Below are 23,029 nucleotides of genomic sequence, written 5' to 3'. Positions count from 1 at the left end.
TACCCCTTTTTTTTCTTTCTCTTCCTTTTTCTTCTTCATTGATTCTTCTTCCTCTTTCTTCTTCTTTTTTTTTTCTTTTTCTTCTTCTTTGCCTTCATCATCATCTTCTTCTTTTTCTTCTTTTTTGAGGAGGAGGAAGTACTATTTCGTTGATAAAAAAAAACGATAAGGACGTTTTAATATATGAGAAAAGATAATGACGTTTTAATAGATATTTGAAAATATAGGGATTGACTTGTTAATAATAACAATATTCAATGATTAATAAGGGGTTTTATTTGATGCAATATTGGATTTTAAAAATTTTCTCTCTCATCCTTTATCTATTTTTAATGGAAAAGATGACAGAAAAATTATTTCGTTGATAGAGAAAAAAGTTAAAGACATTTTAATAGTTTTCTGAAAATATAGGTACTGACTTGTTAATAATGGTAATATCTAGGGACTAAAATATAAATTTTCTATTTTTTAATATATTTTTAATTTTACTTATTTCAAAAAAATTTAAGTTCAGTGGTTGCATAGAAATTTAATATATTTTAAATTGAGATTCAAATTTAAATAAAGCAATTAAAATTGAATCAAATTTACACATATAAAATATTCCATATGAGTTTTTAGAATTATTTTCTTTTAATCTGAATAATATAATCTATAGACCATAAAAATACAATTTATTTTTTTATTTATATTTAAGTTTTTTAAATTTAGATAATCTACCTTGTTACCTATTAAATTCAATTTTTTAAATTTAGAATTTATTTTTTTAAATTTAAACCCAATTTTAAAAAATTTAAAATTTATTTTTTTAAATTGAAATAATTTAACATTACTATAAATTTTTTAAAATAACGAGTGAATAGTTTATTTTAAAAAAAAATTAAGTAAAATACTTAGAATTGAAATTTTAAAAATAAAAAAAAATTTAAATTGCACAGAAATAAAGATGGAGAGGCATATGGATGATTACTGTAAGAATAGTATTAGGGGTTAGGTATTTTATTTATAAAACAATTAGTATTAAATCATGAAATTTTTAAAAAATTTATTAGTAAAATATATTTATATTTTATAAATCAAATTGTTTTATTTATTTTTAAAATAAAAAAATTAATCACTTATTTTAATTTTATTAAATGAACTAAATAATATTTAAATTTAAATAAATTAAAATAAGATATATAGAAATGCTAAAAATTTAATATCATAAAATATAAAGATTTTTTTAATTAGGTCATTTTTAAATAGAAACGAATTAATAAAATTTTTAAAATTTAAAGAATTTAATAATAATTTTTCTGAAGTTAATGAAAAATTATATGAATATTCCAAAGTAAGTTAAAAAATTTCAGGGTCCATAATCCGTCTTGGCTTTGTGTAAATCCAGCGGTAGCGGTGATGGTACGGTATTGCTAGTTTTTGTTTGATCTAAAAATATGTGAGGATGGACCAGAATTAATACAATATAGTATTAGTATTAGGTCTCATAGTATTTAAATTGAAAAAATTAATCAAACTGAATTAATTTAAAATTTTAATTTAATTTTTTATTTATTTTAATTCGGTTAGATTTAATTTTTAATTTTAAAAATTTTAATTTTTTTGATTTGATTTAATTTTGATTAAAAAAATTAAAAAAATCAAACCGAATTAATTAGTAATAATAATATATTATTTTTAATAATATAAAAAAATTAAATTATATTAAAATTAAATATTTTAATTAAATTTTAAAATATTAAAAATAAAAAGTAAAAAATATAAAAATTATTAAAATTTAAAATTGATCAAACCGAACTGAATTAAACTGATTCAATTCAATTTAATTTCTAATCAAAATCGATTTGATTTAATTTTTATAATATTAAAATTTTAATTTTTAATTCATTTAATTCGATTTGATTTTAAATCAAATCCAACGGTATGCTCACTCTTGTATAGTACTAATATTTTAGAGTATTTCTACGTTGTATTTTCCTGTGTTGAGGAGGTGTAATGGGTACGTTCAAAACTTAAATTTTTATTATATAATTTAATTTTTTTAATAAATAAATTAATATTTTATATTGATAAAACTAAAATAAAGAAATTAAAAGATAAAGAAAATTTATACACAAACTCATTTGTGCCGCTCCATATGGCGGGAATGGAGGGAGCAATCCCCACCCCATTGTGGTCCCATCCTGCTGCTATTTCAATATAATATTTTATTTTAATTTTATTATTAAAAAAATAAAAATATTATAGATTGATTAAATATAATTTACTATTGAAAATCAATATTTAAATTAAAATAAAAATATAAAATTATTAATATTTTGTAATAATAACAATGAGTAATTAATAATAAAAATATGGCTATACATTTAATAAGAGCAATAAGTTTATATAAATATTATAATTATCAATAACTAAGAGTATTGTCTCAGATAAAATAAAATATAAATATTTATTATTAATAACTATTTATTGAGATAAAAATTTATTAGTTTTTAAAATTTGTATTATTTATTTGTAATAATGAATTTTTTTTAAACAAGAATTTATTAGTCTCTAAATTTTATATAATTTGTTCCTAATAATTAATTTTTTAAAACAAAACTTATTAACCTCTAAATATTAAATTTATTTATTTCTAATAATACATTTTTTGAGATAAAAATTTATTAATTTTTAAATCTTATATTATTTGTTTTTAATAATTAATTTTTTGAAACAAAAACTTATTAGTTAAGTTATTTATTTCTAATTTTGAGTTTTTTAGATAAAAAATTTATTAATATTTCCGTATTATATTATTTTTTTAATAATAAACTTTTGTGAGATAAAAATTTTATTAATATTTTCAACGAGTAAAAATTATTTTATATCAAAAAATTTAAAGTATTCTTTTTAATTTATTATTAAAGAGTTATTTTTTTAAATAAAAAATTAGTGTCTTGATAGACCATATAAATAAATTACTCGTTTATTCACAAGTTGTGCGGATATTAAAATTTTTATATTAATATTATATAATATTATTTTATAAAATAATATTTTTATATAAATTAACTTCATACTAAAAGAAATAAAATATTTTTTATAAAATTTTAAATTCAAAATAATAATAAGCACGAATTAATACACCATTAAACTCAATTATAGCGTTTATTGTTATATATTATTAATATATAATAATAAATTCTGTTAAAATATTATATTTTTTAAAAAATAAAATTTATTAAATTTTAATAGTGGTGGATTGGAGTAGTAGTTAGGGCTGAGCAGTATTCGATTCAAACTGAGAAAATCGATCGAATCGAATCGATTTAAAATTTTGATTCGGTTTTTTATATATTTCGGTTCGGTTTTTAATTTTAGAAATTTCGGTTATTTCGGTTCGGTTCGGTTTTGATTAGAAAAAAATCGAAAAAACCGAACCGAACTGATTAGTGATAATAATATATTTTTTCAATAATATAGAGAAATTAAATCATATAAAAATTAAAATATTTTAATTAAATTTTAAAATATTAAAAATAAAGTGTAAAAAATAAAAAAATTATTAAAAATTAAAACCGATCAAACCGAACCGAATCAGACCGGTTCGGTTCTGATCAAAATCGGTTCGGTTCGAATTTCATAAACGCTAAAATTTTGATTTTTAGTTTATTCAGTTCGGTTCGGTTTTAAACCGAACCGATCGAATGCACACCCCTAATAGTAGTGGTGGTATTAGAGAAAGAGAATTATGTTTTATCATAGTATCGTTTAAATATATCAATTTTTTAAGTGGTAAAATTTAGTATATTAATTATATTAGGCGAATGGATTCACGTAAATATATTTTATTATTAAAAAAAACGAATGATTTTTTCAAAATATATAAATAACTCGTTGTTGAACTTTAATTTAATTAAGATGACTGAGTTGACTGTTGAGGGTAGTATAACTATGCATCTTATATTAGGTACTAATAAAATAATAGAAATTTTTTTTTAAAAAAATATGGACCATTTATAATTGGAGAAATGAAACTGTCAAGAAATATATAGAATATAAATCGTTCTAATGAGTTTTATATATAATGAATAATTAAAATTATAAATGAAGAGACTAAAATTATTATAGTTATTAATAAAATAAATTATAATAATTTAAATTTAATAATTTAGTTGTTTAATATTTATCACACATATTAAAATTATAATTTTATTTTTTATTATACTTTAATTATTATTATTTTTATTAATTTTTATAATTATTTAAATTAATAAAATTTTAATTTGATAATATTTAATACAATCAATTAGATTAATTTTTTTAATTTTTTATATTTTTATCTAAATTAATATTTTTTATAATAATTTTAATCGATTATATATATTTATTTTATATAATTATTCACAGAATATTTATAATTAAATTATATTAATTATGATTTTATAAAATTACCCAATAAATAAACAATAATACTGCCAGGTAATAAAATTTTTTTATATATTCTTTTGTTATAAAATTATTGCTATACAGTAAAAATGTTTTTTTAATTGTCCAAACATCCTTTTATACAGTGTTTATTTAATTTTTATAAATATATTTTTTAATATTTTATTTGTTATTAAAATAAAAAATATAATAAAGTTTTTTATTATAAATAAAAAAATATAATAATTTTTTAATAATAAAAATACAATAAAATTTTTATTGCAATATTAATAATATAATATATTAAAAATAGTATAATATTAAAAAGTCATATAATAGTCATAATAAATATAATACAAATTTTATTTATTATATTAGAAAATAATAAAAAAAATAAAAGGTTATGTTAACAGTGATTTAAAAAATAATTAATTATATTTATTATAATAAATATAATAAAATTATATTATTAAAAAGTAATAGGAAATCAAAAACAGCATTAATACTGATTTAAAAAATAAATTATTTTTATTATATATACATTAATTATTATTTTATATAAAAATAAAATTAAAAATACATAAAAAAATTATAAATATATTTGCCCAGCATATATAAATATTTAGAATTAGTTATTTGACTTATCAATCTATTATATATATATATATGAGTTAACGGAAAAAATGACCTATATTTTTAATTTTATTATAATATACTCTGTATTTTTTTAATTAAAATTTAATTTTTTAAAGTTATTTTAATTGTATTTGGTGTTATTTATATTGTTACAAAACTAAGAAAATTGCCACATGACTTATTACCTCAACACCTTTATTTTTATCGTAAAAAATTTAGAATTAATCATAAAAAATTCTGTAATTTATTTTTATTGTAATTTCACCTACACCTTTATTTTTTATCAATTAAACTCTATTTTTTAATATTTAATAAATGCATCCTATCGCTATTTGTATAGTTGAAAACTTATAAAATTATTAAATTATTTTATAATTTATTTTTATTGTAATTCCACCTACACCTTTATTGGTAAAACTCTATTTTTTAATATTTAACAAATACACCCTACTGGTACTTATACGCTCCAAAACTTATAAAATTATTAAGTTATTCTTTTTTATTATTAAATATATTTAAAAATTATTATTATTATTATTTAATTTTATTTTAATTTTTATCATTAATTTTATAATAATAATAATTTATCTTAATTTTATTTTAACTAAAATAACTATCAAACGATTTTTTTTTAAATTTATCTAATATACTTTTAAAATTATTGTTAAAAAAATAATCTTGTTAAATATATTAGTTATGAAATTTTAAAATATAATTTAAAATAATATTTAACATGATTCAATTTGAAAATATTAAAAATAATAAAATAATTTTTTAAAATGTTTTTTTTTAAATTATTTTTTTAACTCTCAAATATAATATTAATTTATTATTTTTTAAAATTATATTAACATTTAATATAAATTTTAAAAAATTAATAAAATAAATAATTATAAAAAATTATATATTTTTAGTTTTATTGCAATTCTATTCTATACTTTTAAATTATCATCAATTTTACTTTAAAATTTACTGATATAGTATTACCGTGGTCACTAATTTCATTAGTTTTTAACAGCAGAAATAATGGTTGAATATAATCAAAGCAATTTTAAAAGATCAAATTTTTTGATAAGTATAATTGAAACAATTTTAAAAAAAAATTAGATTTTAATTAAAAAAACAAAAATATAATTGTAATAAATTTTTTTTTGCTATTAACTTTCTATTTACTATTTATTAATAATAAAAACATAATTAGAATGACGTATTACAAATTTAAATATATTATTTTTTATATTTTATAGTTAGAAAGATAAATACGTATTTTTTTATTGGTTATTTTAAAAATATAATTAATTTTTAATTTAATTTTTTAATTATAAATTAATATATTATATTAAAATATTATAGAAAATTAAAAAGTTATAAATTAATAATAATGAAAGGAATTTAAAAGTCATATATATTATAACATAAAGAAAATAAATTATATTTATTATGGATATATTAAGTAATAATATTATTAAATATAAAAATATAATTTAAAAATAAAAATAAAATATATTAATTGTGTCACTTGATACAAATACATAAATTTAAATGTGTCACTCGATATAAGTGCATGAATTGAAATATGTCACTTTTAAATCAACTTTATATATATAGATGATATAATTGCATTATAAATATTTAAATAATAAAAATAAGTTTTATAATAATAATTTTTTGTAAATTATATATTTTTAATTATAAATAATATGTATTTACATTTATCAGCATATTCATAATATTTTTTTAAATATGTTCAAATATTATTGATAATTAAATATGTGCTTTAAAAATTTATAAATATTATAATAAATTTAATTATATATTATAATAATGTATTAATATTTATAGCAATTAATTATCTATATTAAGGAAATTAAAATTTCAAATTAGAAATATAAATTAAAGCAGCATTTATAAAAAAGAATGAAAGCACAACCATAAATTGATCCCACATCTTGACTTCTCTTTTTTATAGTAAGGACTTTTGTTTCTCTATTAATACAATCTTTAATTCTCAATCAAAAGGTCCTTTAGGATTTTTTCGGTTATTATTGTTTAATAAAAATTATATTTTTAAAAATAGTTAATTTAAATTAATAATTAATGATTTAAAAAATTAATTTGGAAATATAAGTCAATTTACGTCTAAAAATTTAATTAGAGTAAAATTTATTTAATTCTAAAAATAATTTAGAAAAAAAATTGTTAGTTTACACTATTAAATTAATAATTTAATTTATTTCTAAAATAATATACATGTAGTTTTGTGTCCTTAATAAGTTGCATATAAATTTATTCCTGTCACTAATTATATTTAGGATAGTAATAAATGAGACAAATGTTTATTTATTTCTAAAAATTTATAGAGATAAAGAAATAATCTTTTAATACAAAATTTTCTATCCCACTATCTTAAATTTTGTGTAAAGTTTTAAAAATTCAGTTTTTTTTTTTTTTAATACATAGATGATAGAATATTATATGCTAACTGTGTATAAATTCTCAGAAATCACTACTCCATACTTTATCTGGGAATGATAAACTGCAAAATTGTTTAATATATGCAACTTATTAAGGACACAAACCTACATATTAAAGACAATGCTACCCACAAAAATATACAAATAAAAGAAGCATGCTGCGTAAATCCTAAAGAACTAGCCGATCACCTCTTCTTTTCAATACAACCTTCCCTTTTTTCTAAATATTGTTGTTGCTAGGGGGTGAATATTCAGTTGGTTCGGTTCAAAACCGAACTGAACCGAATAAACCAAAATTGAAATTTTAGTGTTTATAAAAATTGAACCGAACTGATTTTGGTCAGAAACCGAATCGAACCGAACCGGTCCGATTCTGTTCGATTTGATCGGTTTTGATTTTTAATAATTTTTTTATTTTTTACGCTTTATTTTTAGTATTTTAAAATTTAATTAAAATATTTTAATCTTAATATAATTTAATTTCTCTATATTATTGAAAAAACATATTATTATCACTAATCGGTTTGGTTCGGTTTTTTTGATTTTTTTCTGATTAAAATCGAACCGAACGGAAATAATCGAAATTTCTGAAATTAAAAACCGAACCGAACTGAAATATATAAAAAATTAAACCAAATTTTTAATTCGATTCAATTCGATCGATTTTTTCAATTTGAACCGAACACAGCTCACTCATAATTGTTATATATATAATATCCCCAGAATTAGGAAATTGTCTAAATGTTGTAGCCGATATATATATAAAATATTAAAATAAATACACTTCAAGTGGTGATAGGTAATACTATTTTATATATAAAATTTGATTTATTATTGAACTCTTTATTAATTTTTAAATTCAAATCTATTTTAAACTCAATTATATATTATATAAATAAATTCTATTAAGATTCCATTGAGATATTATCTCTTCGGCTCACTTTCTACCATTTTTTCATGATCTCCACTTTTACCTTCTACTCACTGGTTCTTTTGATTAAAAAAAAAAAAATACATACTTAATACTTATAATCTGAAGTTTCAACAAAAGAAATTAATACTTGTAAGTACTAAATAACCTAATACGCTTATAATATTCTAGTGAAAGAGGGACAAAAATAAAACAAAAATAAGTCTAATTAAATGCCTATATTTTTATTCAAAAGCCAAATAGACCTTCATATTTTTGCTCAAATGGTTAAGTAAATTATAATCTAATATAATATTTTTTAATATAATAAATACTATTTTCTGTAATTTAAAATACCAAAAATTTTAGTATTTTAATTAATATGAAAATTAAAAAATAGAAACTAGAAATAATTTTTAAAATTATAAAAATAAATTTTATTATAAAAGATATTGTATTATATAAAATAATATTATATTATATCATATCTTATTTGGCTATAAAGTCATGGATTTAATTGAAAAAAATTAAATTCATTTTATTTAGCCTTTAAAAAGTATATAAATTTAATTGAATTTACAGTAAAAAAAAATAAATTAGGAAACTAGTTAACTAGGTCACCTTGCTATTCCCACTTATCACTAACGGAGAGAATTTATTCTCAATCTAACCTGTTTAATAGTTAACTTACATCTTTTTCTAATATTCTTGTAATATTAAATTAATACATGAATGTTTGCTAATTCTTTTACTATGAAGCATGTAAAAATTTTGTAAACATAAATCATTTACTTATTTGGAAATTCAATAATTAGCTTCTTTATTAACTTAATTCTCCATGGATAGAGTGACTACATGTAAGAATATGGTAAATATGAAAATTTTATTTATTTAGAAATTTGCTAATTAAATCTTTCTTAATTTATTTCTGCTGGATACATCATGGAAAAATCTTGCAAACATCTTACTTTTTAGCTTTTTTCTCGGCTTCTTTCCTGCTAGAAGCAAAGGCTTCTTTACCGCTGGGAGCAGAGGCTTCCCCGCCGGGAGCAGAGGCCTCCCCGCCAGGAGCAGAGGCCTCTGCAGCGTCTTGTAACTCAGCTTCTTTTTCGGTTTCAGGATCGGCTTCTACTTCACCTTTTATCTCATTGGCAGCAGCGAGTTTTTTCTCTTTAGTCACTGCGCTCTCTTTCTCTTGAGCATTTGAAACAGAAAAGAAGGAAAATATAATCAACAGTGAAATACAACAGATGAAAAGTCCAAATTTCTTCATTTTGTAAACTCAACTATGGATTTTACTTTTTTTCCTTATGTTTTATATTGTTGAGATTTTGAAAATATTTGTTTTAAATTGATGAATGTACCTTTTATACTTTTCTTAATGTTAAGATTTGGAGATTAAGTTCCATGATTTCAGGAGGCAATGACCTAAACTAGGGAGAAAATATCTACTTCTTTATTCTTCATATGACTCGGTATTTACTTTTATAATCTTAACTATAATTATCAACAATATATAATTCTACAACACCTAGAGATTTATCCTTGGATCTAGTAATAAAATTTGAACATTCAAGCTAGTTTATTTTTTTTTAACTCATATGTGCTTTTTATGGTCTATAATTCTTAATGATGTAAATAATGTTTCTATTAAAAAAAATTTAAATGACTCATAATAATTTTTTACATCTCTAGGAGAAGAGTGTATATAAAAAATCTAGCTAATTATAAACCAAATAGTTATATTATAAAGAATATTTTAGTGTTATTTGTCTAACACAATAATATTTTTGACACTAAAAAAATTATATGCACTATGATGTGGATAATATTTTCATCAATATCAAGCTTGGATAAAATATTTTTAAATATTTCTCGATCATTTATCACGATTTTTTTTCAACTATGTAAGAAGAGATAAAGTAAAAATGCTCATTTTTTAGTTCGGAGAGCAGTGAAGATTTCATGTTCTCTTGTAATTTAATGCTTTAATTAACAATGACCATCTAAAAAATAGTTAAGAGGGAAAAATATTCTTAAATTTAATTATTATGTATGTTAATATATATTTTACTAAATTATTTAGGAAAAAAAAATATGTATATGAAGTACTAATATTTGGTTTTGATTAAGATAAAAATATTACAATTTATTATTATAAATATATTTTTAAATTAAAAAATAAATTCAATATATATGTTAGCTAAAAAAATTCATAAAAACTAAAAATCTTAACAAATCTTATAAATATTTATATTTTTAATTAATTAATTAATTTTTTTCTCAGTATTGATTATATATATATATATATATATATGCGTGAAATTTAGTGGTTGGGTGTGATAAAATAAAAGTTAGAGATAAACTTAATTGTAATACCCGGCTAGACTCCGGTATCGGAATTCCTACCGTCCGGTGGAATCTCGGATGTCGGAGACCTCTAGAAGGGTAAAACCATGTTTTCATGAAATGTTTTAATGTTTTTGATGATTTTAAGTAAAGAGGAAATGAGTTTTTGAATAAAAACAACCTTGGAGGAAAGCTCAGGTTCGGCCGCCGAAACTCAAGTTCGGCCACCGAACATGCATGCATTTCGGGTGAGCCTTAGGCCCCCAAAGGCATAAGTGAGGGGAGCCCAGGTTCGGCCGCCGAACCTCAAGTTCGGCCGCCGAACATGGCATGCATGCGGAGGCACATTTGGCCCCCGAACGTGGCCTGGACAGCCACTATAAAAGGGTCCCTTAGCCGAAAACGGGCGAGCTTTTTTCCCATTTTCGGCCAAGGTGAGCTCTCCGCCGTCCCTCACCGATCTTTGATGTTTTTCCTCTAGATCTTTCAAGTTTTTCATTTGTTTTAATTTTGTTTTGAAGATTTGAGCTTTTGAGCAAAGTTTTGGAGCTTTAAGGTTCAAGAACCCAAATCTCTCCCAACTCCAAGTTTGGTCGCCTCTACTCTCGATCTTCAAGAGGTAAGAGTCGATCTCTAGCTTATATTATGTTTTAAGTAAGTTTTATGAAGTTCATGGGGTAGAAAATGCATGAGTAAGCTTATGTTGAGTTTATGGGTTTTTGATGAGTTTTTGAACAATGTGGCTTGTAATGTGTGTTTGATGTGTTGTAGTTGGGGTTTAAGGTAGTTTGAGACCCCTAGGAGCTTGTATGCATGTTTTGGTTGAGCTAAATGCATGATGGTTTGAGTTTGGAGGCATTTGTGCATGTTTGAACCAAGTTTCTGCCCTTTGGGAGAAACCAGGTTCGGCAGCCGAAAGGACTTTCGGCCGCCGAACCCTCTTATGGAGGCAGCCTTCGGCTGCCGAAGCTTGCCCCCGAAAGGAGACTTTCGTCTTTGTCTGGGAGTTTCGGCCGCCGAAAGTGCCGCCGAACATGCATGAGTTTCGCCTCTGTCTGGGAGCTTCGGCCGCCGAAGGTGCCGCCGAACCTGCCTGACTTTCGGCTCTGGAGGGACTTTCGGCCGCCGAACCTGCCACCGAAAGTGCCCTGTCCAGGCCTCCTTTGCATGTTCTTCTATGGTTGTTTCATGATGTTTTAGGGGGTTTTTGGGGGATGTTTTTAGAGTTATGTTCTGGTTGTTTGGTCCCTAATTTGAGTCCACCTGTGTAGGTTCGGACCCGAGGAACCGAGGACCCCAGCAGTGAGTCAGTTGCTTCAGTCATTGTCAGAGCTAGCCAGAGGTGAGTGGAATAACTCTTATGCTTTTAAGTAAATAAATCAGTTTTGAGCATGTTCATGCATCACGGATGCCATGTGATATTTTAGGTTGTTTGCATTAGAAATCACGAATATGTTGCATTGCATAATATGTTGTTGTTGTGGATGAATGTTGAATGATCCATTAGCCCTCATATGTTATGACATGATGATATGGTATGGAAGACCAGGTGTGGCCTGCACTACGCCCCTGGCACTATGTAAGAGAAAGACCGGACGTGGCCTGCACTACGCCCCCGGCACCATGGATTATGTATGTTATGTTATGTATAAGAGAAAGACCAGGTGTGGCCTGCACTACGCCCCTGGCATGATTGGAATATGTAGAGGGCTAAATGGTGACGAGTTCATCCTTGATATGATTAGTTGTGATGTGATGCATTTCATGATAGCATGTGTTTTAAATGCTTTACGATTCTGCTCACTGGGCTCTAGTAGCTCACCCCTCTCCCAAATTCCCCAGGTTTGCAGGTACGGGTTAGACAGAGAAGTCAAGAAGAGTAATGAAGTCATATGTATGTAATAGTTAGAATGTGGACATGACAGATTGTATAATGATGTATAGATATGTAATGTAACGATATTAAGGTTAGAAGTGTACTTGACCATAGTTTATTGTAATCCCTTTTGATGCATGATCTTTGATGTTTTATGAATATAGATGTTTAGCCAACTCAACACATGTTATGCCACCCATTGGGGGCATTGATGAGATCCCACAGAGGGGTCAAGTTTATGATTATGGCAATGTTCAGTGCATGCACAGGTTGAGTTTGGTGTATGATAGAATGTATGAAAGAAAAGTTTTAAGTTTTTATGTATGATTGTTGATCATGTATGGGATTAAACAGGTTTACAGGTTACATGTCAGGCTTGCTACGGGTCCCGGCGGCCTTAAGCCGATCTGGATCCTAGCGCCGGTAGCGGTCCGATTTTCGGGTCGTTACATTAATATTATATCATCTTATCAAATTTACCTAAATTAGTATTATTATGATTGATGAAAGTTTTTCGCTTTGCAAATTCAAATGCAAAAGTGTTTTACAACAGTTTAAAACAATATAGCTAGGATTCTATCATCCTCGTAATGAATGATATTGTTTTGATTTGTTTGGTGGTGATTGAAAGCATTTGTTTTGATACTTGTAAATGTGCAATTTTTTTGCAAACTGACTTTTGGAAAGATAGGAATTTTTAATTAAAATTAAAAATTAAACAAAATTAAATCTTTACTACCAACCTCAGTATCTTACGATATGAGCACATCCAGACAGATGAAATTGAGAAGTTAGTATCTGAAATGTTAAGAGTAGGGGTGATCAGACCTAGACCTAGTACTTCTCCTTTCTCCGGCCCCGTTCTTCTTTCTTCGGCCCAGTTTTGTTGATCAAGAAAAAAGATGAAAACTAGAGGTTTTGTGTTGATTATCGTCAATTGAACTGTGCCATAGTTCCGAATAAATACCCAATCACTGTCATTCAGGAACTCCTCGATGAATTAGGAGGAACTCGATACGTCACAAAGTTGAATTTAAAATTTGGGTATCACCATATTTGTGTTGTTGTCTTGAATATTCACAAAACAGCTTTCAAAAGGCATTCAGGACGCTGTGAATTTATTGTCATGCCTTTTGGATTAATGAATACCCCAGCCACTTTCCAAGCGGTAATGAATGATTTATTTCGGCCTTATCTTCATCAATTTGTTCTTGTGTTTTTTTTTTATGACATCTTGGTTTATGGCAAAGGTGGGATGAGCATTTGCGACATTTGCAGACAGTGCTTAATCTACTTCACAGGGATCAATTTCATATTAACTTCAAGACGTGTTGATTGGGAAGGACCACCGTAGAATATTTGGGTCATGTAATTTCCAGTAAAGGCATAGAGATGGATTTTGGGAAAATATCTACAATTATATGCTGGCCAGTCCCTAAATCCATTGAGGTAGTAAGAGGATTCTTGGGGATTACAGGCTACTATAGACGATTCATAGTGCAATATGGACAACCTGCTAAGCCATTAACAACTCTACTGAAGAAGGAAGATCAAGGAAAATTCCAGTGGACAATTAATGCACAAAAATCTTTTAAATCTTTAAAGCATGCTATTGTCACTTCTCCAGTACTGGTAATGCCCAATTTCAACTTACCATTTGTGATTGAGTGTGATGCTTTAGGTAGTGGGGTAGGTGATATTCTAATGCAACAAGACAAGCTTGTGTCATATTTTAGCAAAGCCATTTCGAATAAATCAATAGCAAAGTCTGCTTAGGAAATGGAGCTAATGGCTTTGGTACTTGATATCTAATATTGGAGACCCTACTTAATTGGTAGAAAATTTATTGTGCGTACATACTAGAGGAGCTTGAAACACCTTCTACTGCAGCAAGCAAGTACACTAGCCCAATAATATTAGTTTTCAAAACTAATGGGACATAACTTTCTCATTGAGTACAAAGCTAGAGCTTTCAACAAAGCAGCAGATATCTTGTCACGGAAGATTAAAGAGGTTGAAATCAGCTGTTTCTATACCCTAGTGTGTTGATTGGGAGGAAATTGCACAAGAAGTAGCATGGGATGAATATTTGGGAAAACTTATTGTGGAGATCAAACAGGTTACTAATTCACACCCACATTACTCAGTGGTACACAACAGATTATACTACAAAGGGCAATTGGTTTTGCAAGTAGGTTCATCTTGGACTCCAAAGTTGATAGTTGAGTTTCATACTACTCCACAAGGGGGTCATTCTACGGCATTCTGCACTTATCAACATATATCCTCTAATTTCTATTGGAAGGTGATAACGGTTGTTGAGGCCATAAAAAATAAACTATTAACAATCAACAATTAAAAACTGTAGATAGTGGCAATAGGGTCTAACCACAAGGATTTGACACTAAGGATCTTCCTGGTAATGACTTGGGCAAATAAATAATAAAAGTAAAATAAAAAGAGGGGGTTTGTTTTGATGATAGTGAACTAAAATTAAATCTAAGTAGTAAGAGAAAGCAATAATTAAAAAGATGAGTAAATCAATGGTAAAAGGACTCTAGTTAAAGCATGGATCCATTTCAGTCTTAGAATTGATCATTGATTATTTGATACTCCTATTTATTTCAATAAATTAGTTTAGGATGTGAAAGACGCTTCTCACAACCAAATTCCTCCTTAGTTTTAGTTCGATTAGGAAACGTTCGCTAATCAAACACTAGTTAACAAGTTGTCAAGGAACGTCCTTGGGGTTTTTTTTACTTTTTAACTGTTAACTACATTAAGACTTAGAGAAACCTAATTCTAACCTTGCCAACCGCGTGGTCAAGTTAGCTCATGCAATCAATTATACTTGTGTTCATATAATCTAAGCAATTACGGACTCAAATTATTCAAACTAATAATATATTACTCATGCAACTAAAAGCAACAAGCCTTAATTGATTCTAATAGCAAGGCAATAATAGCATGAAGAACAAATTGCATAAATATTGAAAAATAGAAGTTTAACAATGGAGTTTTAAATCTCCCAATTCATCATAAACTGAAATTTCTCCAATTTCAACTAGATAAAAAGATGTTTAGCCACTCATGATGGACAAAAAACACAAAAAGAGGAAAAAGAAAAGGGGAGGGAAGTGCTGCCGATAATTTGAATATATTGTGAAGATATGTTGTTGTTTGGTTGCTGTCCTTTTTATAGGTAAGGAGTCCTAATCCTTCTTGGATTTAGAATTTTCTTGGATTTAGAATCCTATTTTGACTTGGTCTCTTGATGGTTTTTTAATTCCTCTTTTGCCTTTGTATTTTATCATGAATAAAACTCCTTTGGTGAAGGACTTTCTTCAGTGTGGCTCTTGAAGTTGTCATAGGATTGGTCTTGTGGTATTTGAAGTAGGATAGGACTCTAATACTTTTGGAATTTTGAATTTTCTTCTTTTGCCACGCTGCTGGATTTTGCTGGTTTCTGTGAGTCACTTCCAAATTTCTACTTCAGCTTTCTGCAAGTGATTTGGCCAAATCACTTCGGCCAAATAGATTTTTCAGCTTTTTCTGCAAAATTTCTCTAAGTTTTCATTTTCTTCCATTTCTGCAAAAATATCATAAAAACATAAATTAAACTAGAAAAATGCATATTTAAACAGTAATAATGATAATAAAAATGTGGCTAATTTATGCTTGATCAGAAGAATGATGACAACTAATCAGAAGTTTGTAGCATCATGTCTAATATGCCAAGCCCATAAATATAAAGCCCAATGACCAACTGGATTGTTACAATCCTACCAATTCCTAATGCCATATGGGAAGACATTTCCATAGATTTTATAATGAGTTTGCCATGGTCACGGGAGTGGATTGCATTTTAGTGGTAGTAGATCGTTTATCTAAATTTGTCCATTTTATAACCCTGCGTCATCCCATTATTGCCAAGTCTGTGGCTGAAGCATTTAAAAAGAAGGTAGTAAGGTTACATGGGATCCCACGAACCATTGCAAGCGATTGTGATCCTGTATTCCTTTGCAATTTTTGGGGTGAGTTGTTTCAGATGTAGGGTACTCAGCTAAAATTCAGTTCTTCATACCATCCTTAGACAGATGGTCAAATAGAAGTTTTAAACTGATATTTGGAGTCTTACCTCCATTGTTTTTCTTTGGAACAGCCAAAAGGATAGTCGAAGTAGCTTTGTTGGGCTAAGTATTGGTATAATACATGTTTTCAGTCCTTTATTAGTAAATCTCCATTTGAAGTAGTATATGGCAGACCTCCCCCGGTGTTGCAGACATTCTTGCCAGGAGAAACTAAAGTAGAAGTTGTCTCTCAACAGTTAGGGGACAGGGTTGAAGTCCTCTGGCAGCTAAAATTCAACCTGCATCGAGCTCAACAGTTAGTGAAAAAATATGCTGATCGAAAGGAGTTGGAATTCTAAATGGGGATCAAGTTTTTCTCAAGCTAAGACCTCATCGACAAATCTCAGTAGCTTACAGAATAAATGCAAAGTTGTCTGTCCGGTATTTTAGACCATTTGAAATCATTAGTCTAGTGGGAGTCGTTGCCTATAAACTTCGCTTACCAGTTGCATCTAAGATACACCCGGTGTTCCATGTTTCACAACTTAAAAAGGTCATAAGGGAGCATCAAGTTATTCAAGAGTTACCCGACCAATTAGAAGCACAAGAAGAATGGATGATAGAGCCGGAACACGTCTAAGTATATAGGCAAATCAACTATAACAATCAACTGATCTTCCAAGTTTTAGTACAATGGAAAGGGCTATCCACAGATGAGGCCGCTTGGATAGATAAGGATGATTTTCAAGGTCAATTTCTATACTTCAGCCATGAGGATAAGGCTAATATGATAAGAAGGGGTAGGGTAAAAATGTTACCAGGTCTTTTAAGATCTATTCAAGAAGGCCTAAAGGAAAGGGCAAAGGGAAGAGAATATTGGAGTGGCAGAAAGAAATAATCATTACTGAATTTAAAGAGAGTGAGAACATGTGGCCTGGAGGTATTAACAAGAAAGATTCCTTGTCCAGCTTAAAAGGAAGGGGAAAGGGATAATGAGGGGTATTGAAGAAGAGAGAATTAGCAATGAGTAGAGATCATTTTCTACAGAGAGGATCATCGCATCTTAGGGCAACTTAGCCTGGTTTTCTTATCATCTATTTTTTTTTTCTTTTTTCCTACCTTTCTTGTATTTACAACTTGTTCTTGAGGAACTCAACTAGAGTTGTGCAATTATATTGTTTAAAAACATCAATTCAGAATAAATATAGCATGAGGGAAGCCTTTGAGCTACACTGAATTCCTAAATACTAATTTTTTGTCTTAGTAAATTCCCTGACTCTATCATGCTAGCTTAATGATAGAACATATTTTAGTCCATTTTCTCTTGATATAATTAATGATTATTTACATGATTTCTGCTTAATTTAGTGCTCTTGGCATTGTTTTGCAGAAAATGGTGAAAAAGGACACTTTGGAGAAAATCCTCTTAAAACTGCCTTAAATGGAGCAAAGGAGAGCAAGCCTGCCAAGTTGGAATCAAGTGAAACTAAAAAAGGAAAGTTCTAAATAAGGAAAGTTCTAAATAAGGAAAGTAGCAAATATGGAAAGAACATTCAACCAAGGCAATTTGAAATTCAAATTTGAAATCTCCAAGTAGCCTTTTCCTTATTCAAGAAACCATATCTCAAGCTGCCATATATGGAGAGCCAAATGAGGAAAGTATTTTGAAATTCAAATCCCCAAGATTTATATTCAGATTTTAGATTTCAAGATCCAGCTTATTAAGGAAACCAAATCCAAAGATCATATGTTTCCCACTTCATGCCTTGCACATTCAAAATTCAAATTGTAAAAGGAGACTCTACCTTCCTTAATTGTGAATGGGCGGCAATGGGAATGTGAAGAGGCACCTTGGGCAGCAACTTGAACACACTTGGGCAGCATCTTGAACACACTTGGGCAGCATCTTGAAGACCTTGGACAGCAAGTAAAAGACCAAAGAGCCCATCCCTTACAATTTGATACATGCTCCACATTTTTCCCTTCACACATGCACATAAAAGGCACATATTGGACCAAGGGCATTTTGGGCAGCCTCTAAAAGACTCATGGACTGCCAAGAAACCCTAGGCAGCCTCTCAAGACATATTTAAAGGCCTCAAGAAGACAAGAAGTGGCAGAATTGATCACCCCCCACTCCTCCAAGGTTCGGCCGCTGATCGCCCAAGCCTTCCTCCACTGCCGGTTCTTCATCTCATGCTCTCTTCTTCTATTTTCTATTTTGGTTCAGCCATGAGTGGCTGAAACCCTTAATTCTAGTTGAAGATTGATTGAAACTAATTTTTTTTTTATGGATTGTGAGATCTGAACATAAAATATTTGCCTTTGATTAGTTCAATATTCATACAATTGTGTGCTTGAATCTAAGATTGCTTTGTTGTTTTGATCAAATTGGCCACTTGATTCTTGATTGCAAAGTTAATTGATTGTTAGTTGGGATATTTTTTAATCTATAATTGCTGGAAATATTCTGACCTAAGAACACTTGGTGTAAAAACTAAGGAATTGTATGATCTAGTATCATCTTCATGCGTTTGGAGTAGCTAGGATTAGATCTCTCTCTTTCTTCATGCAATTGACAATTGTTTTGATGCCTAAGGCCTAAGGACGTTCCTTGGCAATTTGTTAATTAGTAATTGATTAGAGGACGTTCCCTAATTGATTTAATTATAAGGTGAGACATGGTGGTGAGAAGCGTCTTCCACCTCCATAACTATTCTATTGAATCAATCAAAAGAAACTAAGTGTCAATGATCAATCCAAGCAACCAAGGTGGATCCATATCTTCAACTAGAGCTTTCTCATATTAATTTCCTCTTTTATTTTAATTACTTGCTGATTTAATTACTTTCAATAGTTGTTAGTCAAATCAATCTCAAAACCCCCCTTTTTACTTTATTGCACTTTACTTTTATTCTGCTTTCAGTTACTTGCTTTCAGTTGTGCTTTCAGTTGATTCTCCTGATCTTGTTGGGAAAAATAGGTAAGTATTCAATTCTCTGTGGATTCGATCCTTTACCACTATCTGTAGTTGTAAAATTGTTGATAACCGGAAAGGTTATTTTTGACCGGCTTCGACATCCGCGAGTCAAAAATTGGTGCCGTTGCTGGGGAATTGATTTAACTTGTTTATTTTTCTTTCATGACCAGATCTGAACGTAGGGACACTCTGCCTTACGATCCGGAGATTGAACGCACTCTCAGAAGACTAGGAAAGCAAGTGGTTCCATCTGAAGAAGCGCCTGTAGGCCACCTTTGTGCAGCCGGACATTCTGCCACACATTCGGCCGCCGAATCTTCGCTTCTCCAGCAACCGAACTTTGCACCAATGGCTGAACCTAATGCACAATATGCTGCCCCTAATGGACATGCTGTCCAGAACCAAATAATTCAAGAAAATCCAGCCATGAGGCCACAGATGCCAAGAGAAAGAACCATGAGAGAATTGGCAACACCTGTAGGTGATCAAGCACCTCTTTGCATCACCTATCCACCTCTAACAGTTCCCTTTGAACTAAAAACAGGTTTGATTCATCTTCTTCCTAAATTTAGAGGTTTGCAAAATGAAAATCCACACAAGCACTTGAAAGAGTTTAATATTGTTTGTTCATCCATGAGACCTCAAGGTATTTCTAAAGACCATGTTAAGTTAAGAGCTTTTCCTTTTTCATTAGATGACCATGCTAAAGATTGGTTATTTTATTTGCCACCTGGATCTATAACTTCTTGGGATGATATGGTCCAAACCTTTTTGAACAAATACTTCCCAACATCTAAGTCAATTGGCATAATAAGAGAAATCACTAGCATAAGACAGAAACCAACTGAGGATTTATATGATTACTGGGAAAGGTTTGAAAGACTATGTACAGGTTGTCCACAACATGATATGTCAGACAGGTCCCTCATACAGTTCTTTTACGGAGGATTGCTCTCATCAGAAAGGAGATTCATAGATGTAGCTTGTGGAGGATCCATTGCAGACAAAACACCTAGGGAAATGCGAGACTTAATCTCAACACTTGCAGCTTCATCTAGGCAATATGGAGAAGAAAAGCGAATGCAGAGAGGAGTCAATGAGGTAAGTTCACCTACTATTTCTGAACTGATAGCTGTTATGAAAGATTTTGCCATAGGACTGGTTCAACAGATTCAAGCAACCCAGCCACCTAGGCCATGTGGTATCTGTGCATATGTAGGACACCCAACTGATCAATGTCCTACACTTCAAGAAGACAACCAGCAAGTTAATGCCATTGGAGGGTACAACAACCAGCCTGACATGATCCATATTCAGACACATACAATCCAAGTTGGAGAGACCACCCCAATTTCAGCCACGGAAGGGCCAACAACAATCAGAACCATCAGAACTATCAAAGGAACCAAGCCCAACCAGTAACTTCAAATCCCATCCAATGCCTTGAAAAGATGATGGAGTCCATGGCAAGTGCTATACAAAGCCTCAATCAGCGTGTAGATCTAATGGCCACATCCAGAAGCAATTCTGAAACCCAAGGTAAACTCCCTTCTCAAACAGAAACTAATCCCAGACAGAATGTCAGTGCTATTACTTTGAGAAGTGGAAAAGAGCTTTAAAATGCAAGACATGAGGAAGAAAAGCAAATAGCAACAAAGCCTGCGCCATCTGAAACCTTCCCCGTGCATTTTGAAACACCAGTTGTGCCAAAGCCAAGGCAACCTGAAGCCTCTCCAGCGCAACCTGAAGCACCACCTGCGCAGAAGATTGATCAAAAGGTACGTTTTTAGATCCCACCTCCTTTTCCCAAGAGGTTTTAAAGAACACAAAAAGAAAAGGAAGAAAAGGAGATCCTAGAGACTTTTAAGAAGGTGAAAATCAACATACCTCTGCTAGACGCCGTTAAGCAAATTCCTAGGTACGCAAAATTTCTGAAAGAGTTGTGTACCAACAGAAGAAAGCTTGCTGAGAGAGGAAAAGTAAGTGTAGGTGAGGTTGTCACTGCTGTTATTAAAAGAGAGCTCCCTACTAAGTGCAAGAACAAAGGTATGTTTGCAATTTCTTGTAAGATAGGGAATGTTGGAATTAGGAAAGCCATGTGTGATCTTGGTGCATCTATAAACGTCATGCCTCTTTCCATCTATAAATCTCTGAATGCATGTGCACTGAAAGACACAAGAGTTGTGATCCAATTAGCTGATAGATCTGTGGTATATCTCATAGGTGTTCTAGAAGATGTGTTAGTTCAAGTACATGAACTTGTCTTTCCTGCAGATTTTTATGTGATTGATACTAAGGAAGATAGTTGCAATGCTAGTTCTGATATCCTTCTTGGACGTCCTTTCTTGAGTACTGCTAGAACTAAGATTGATGTGCATGATGGTACTCTTACTATGGAGTTTGAAGGGGAAGTGATTAAGTTTAATGTCTATGATGCCATGAAATATCCATATGATATGTCCCCTATTTATGGTCTTGATATTATTGACTGCTTGAGCCAGGAAATATTTGATGAGAATCAAGATTATGTTCTGAATGATGATCTTTGCAGGACTGAGAGTCAGAAAGAGCCAAAACTGAAAGAGACAGTCTGTAGTGTCCAACAAATGAACTGCGGTCAAGTACAGAATGAAGGAAACTCCGTAGCACCACTTCAGAAAGGCCTTGAGCAAACTGAAGCCATGACATTTCGGCCGCAGAACTCCACTGCCTTTTGGCGGCCGAACACTACCATCTTTCGGCCGCCGAACTCTACTGCCACTCTGCCGCCGAACTCTTCACCTCAGCTTCCATCGCAGACTGAATCCACTGCCTTTCGGCCGCCGAACCTTGCTCCACAGCCTCCAACGCAAGCAAGCTCTTCGAGTCCGCCTTTGCAGTCAAGCCAAGAGCAACACTTTTCGGAATCTGAAGAATGTAAGAATGACCTACTTGAACAAATCTTCCTTGCTCAATCTGATGAACCATGGTACGCAGACATGGTGAACTACTTGGCCATAGGTAACTTGCCTTCTGATATGCCCAAACACACAAAAGACAAAATCAAAAAAGACGCCAAATACTATGTTTAGGATGAGCCATATTTGTGGAAACATTGTGCTGACCAAATGATAAGGAGATGCATCCTTGACCAAGAAATAGCTTCTGTGCTTACTTTTTGTCATTCATATAGTTGTGGTGGACACTTTGGTCCAAGAAAGACTGCTCATAAGATACTTGAAAGTGGCCTGTTTTGGCCCACTATTTTTTGAGATGCTTTTCTTTTTTGCAGATTATGTGCTAGGTGTCAACAGACTAGAAGTTTGAGCAAAAGAAATCAAATGC

The 23,029-nt window shown here is 29.3% G+C and overlaps 1 protein-coding gene across 1 annotated transcript; it reads left to right on the top strand.

The window, feature by feature from the left end:
• The first annotated feature begins 14,047 nt into the window (after positions 1 to 14,047).
• LOC110618991 (uncharacterized mitochondrial protein AtMg00860-like) lies at positions 14,048 to 14,431 on the top strand. Its single transcript, XM_021762256.1, has one exon. The coding sequence runs from the start codon at positions 14,048 to 14,050 to the stop codon at positions 14,429 to 14,431; it is 384 nt and encodes a 127-aa protein (XP_021617948.1).
• The last annotated feature ends 8,598 nt before the right edge of the window (positions 14,432 to 23,029 follow it).

Source organism: Manihot esculenta, chromosome 7, assembly GCF_001659605.2.
Source record: "Manihot esculenta cultivar AM560-2 chromosome 7, M.esculenta_v8, whole genome shotgun sequence".
In the NCBI taxonomy this organism is placed as follows: Eukaryota; Viridiplantae; Streptophyta; class Magnoliopsida; order Malpighiales; family Euphorbiaceae; genus Manihot; species Manihot esculenta.
The sequence above is the reverse complement of the archived record's forward strand: the minus strand, read 5'-3'. Positions and strand labels throughout refer to the sequence as shown.

Coding starts and splice junctions, on each gene's coding strand:
- LOC110618991 (XM_021762256.1), top strand. CDS start 14,048: ATGGATTTTGGGAAAATATCTACAATTATATGCTGGCCAGTCCCTAAA.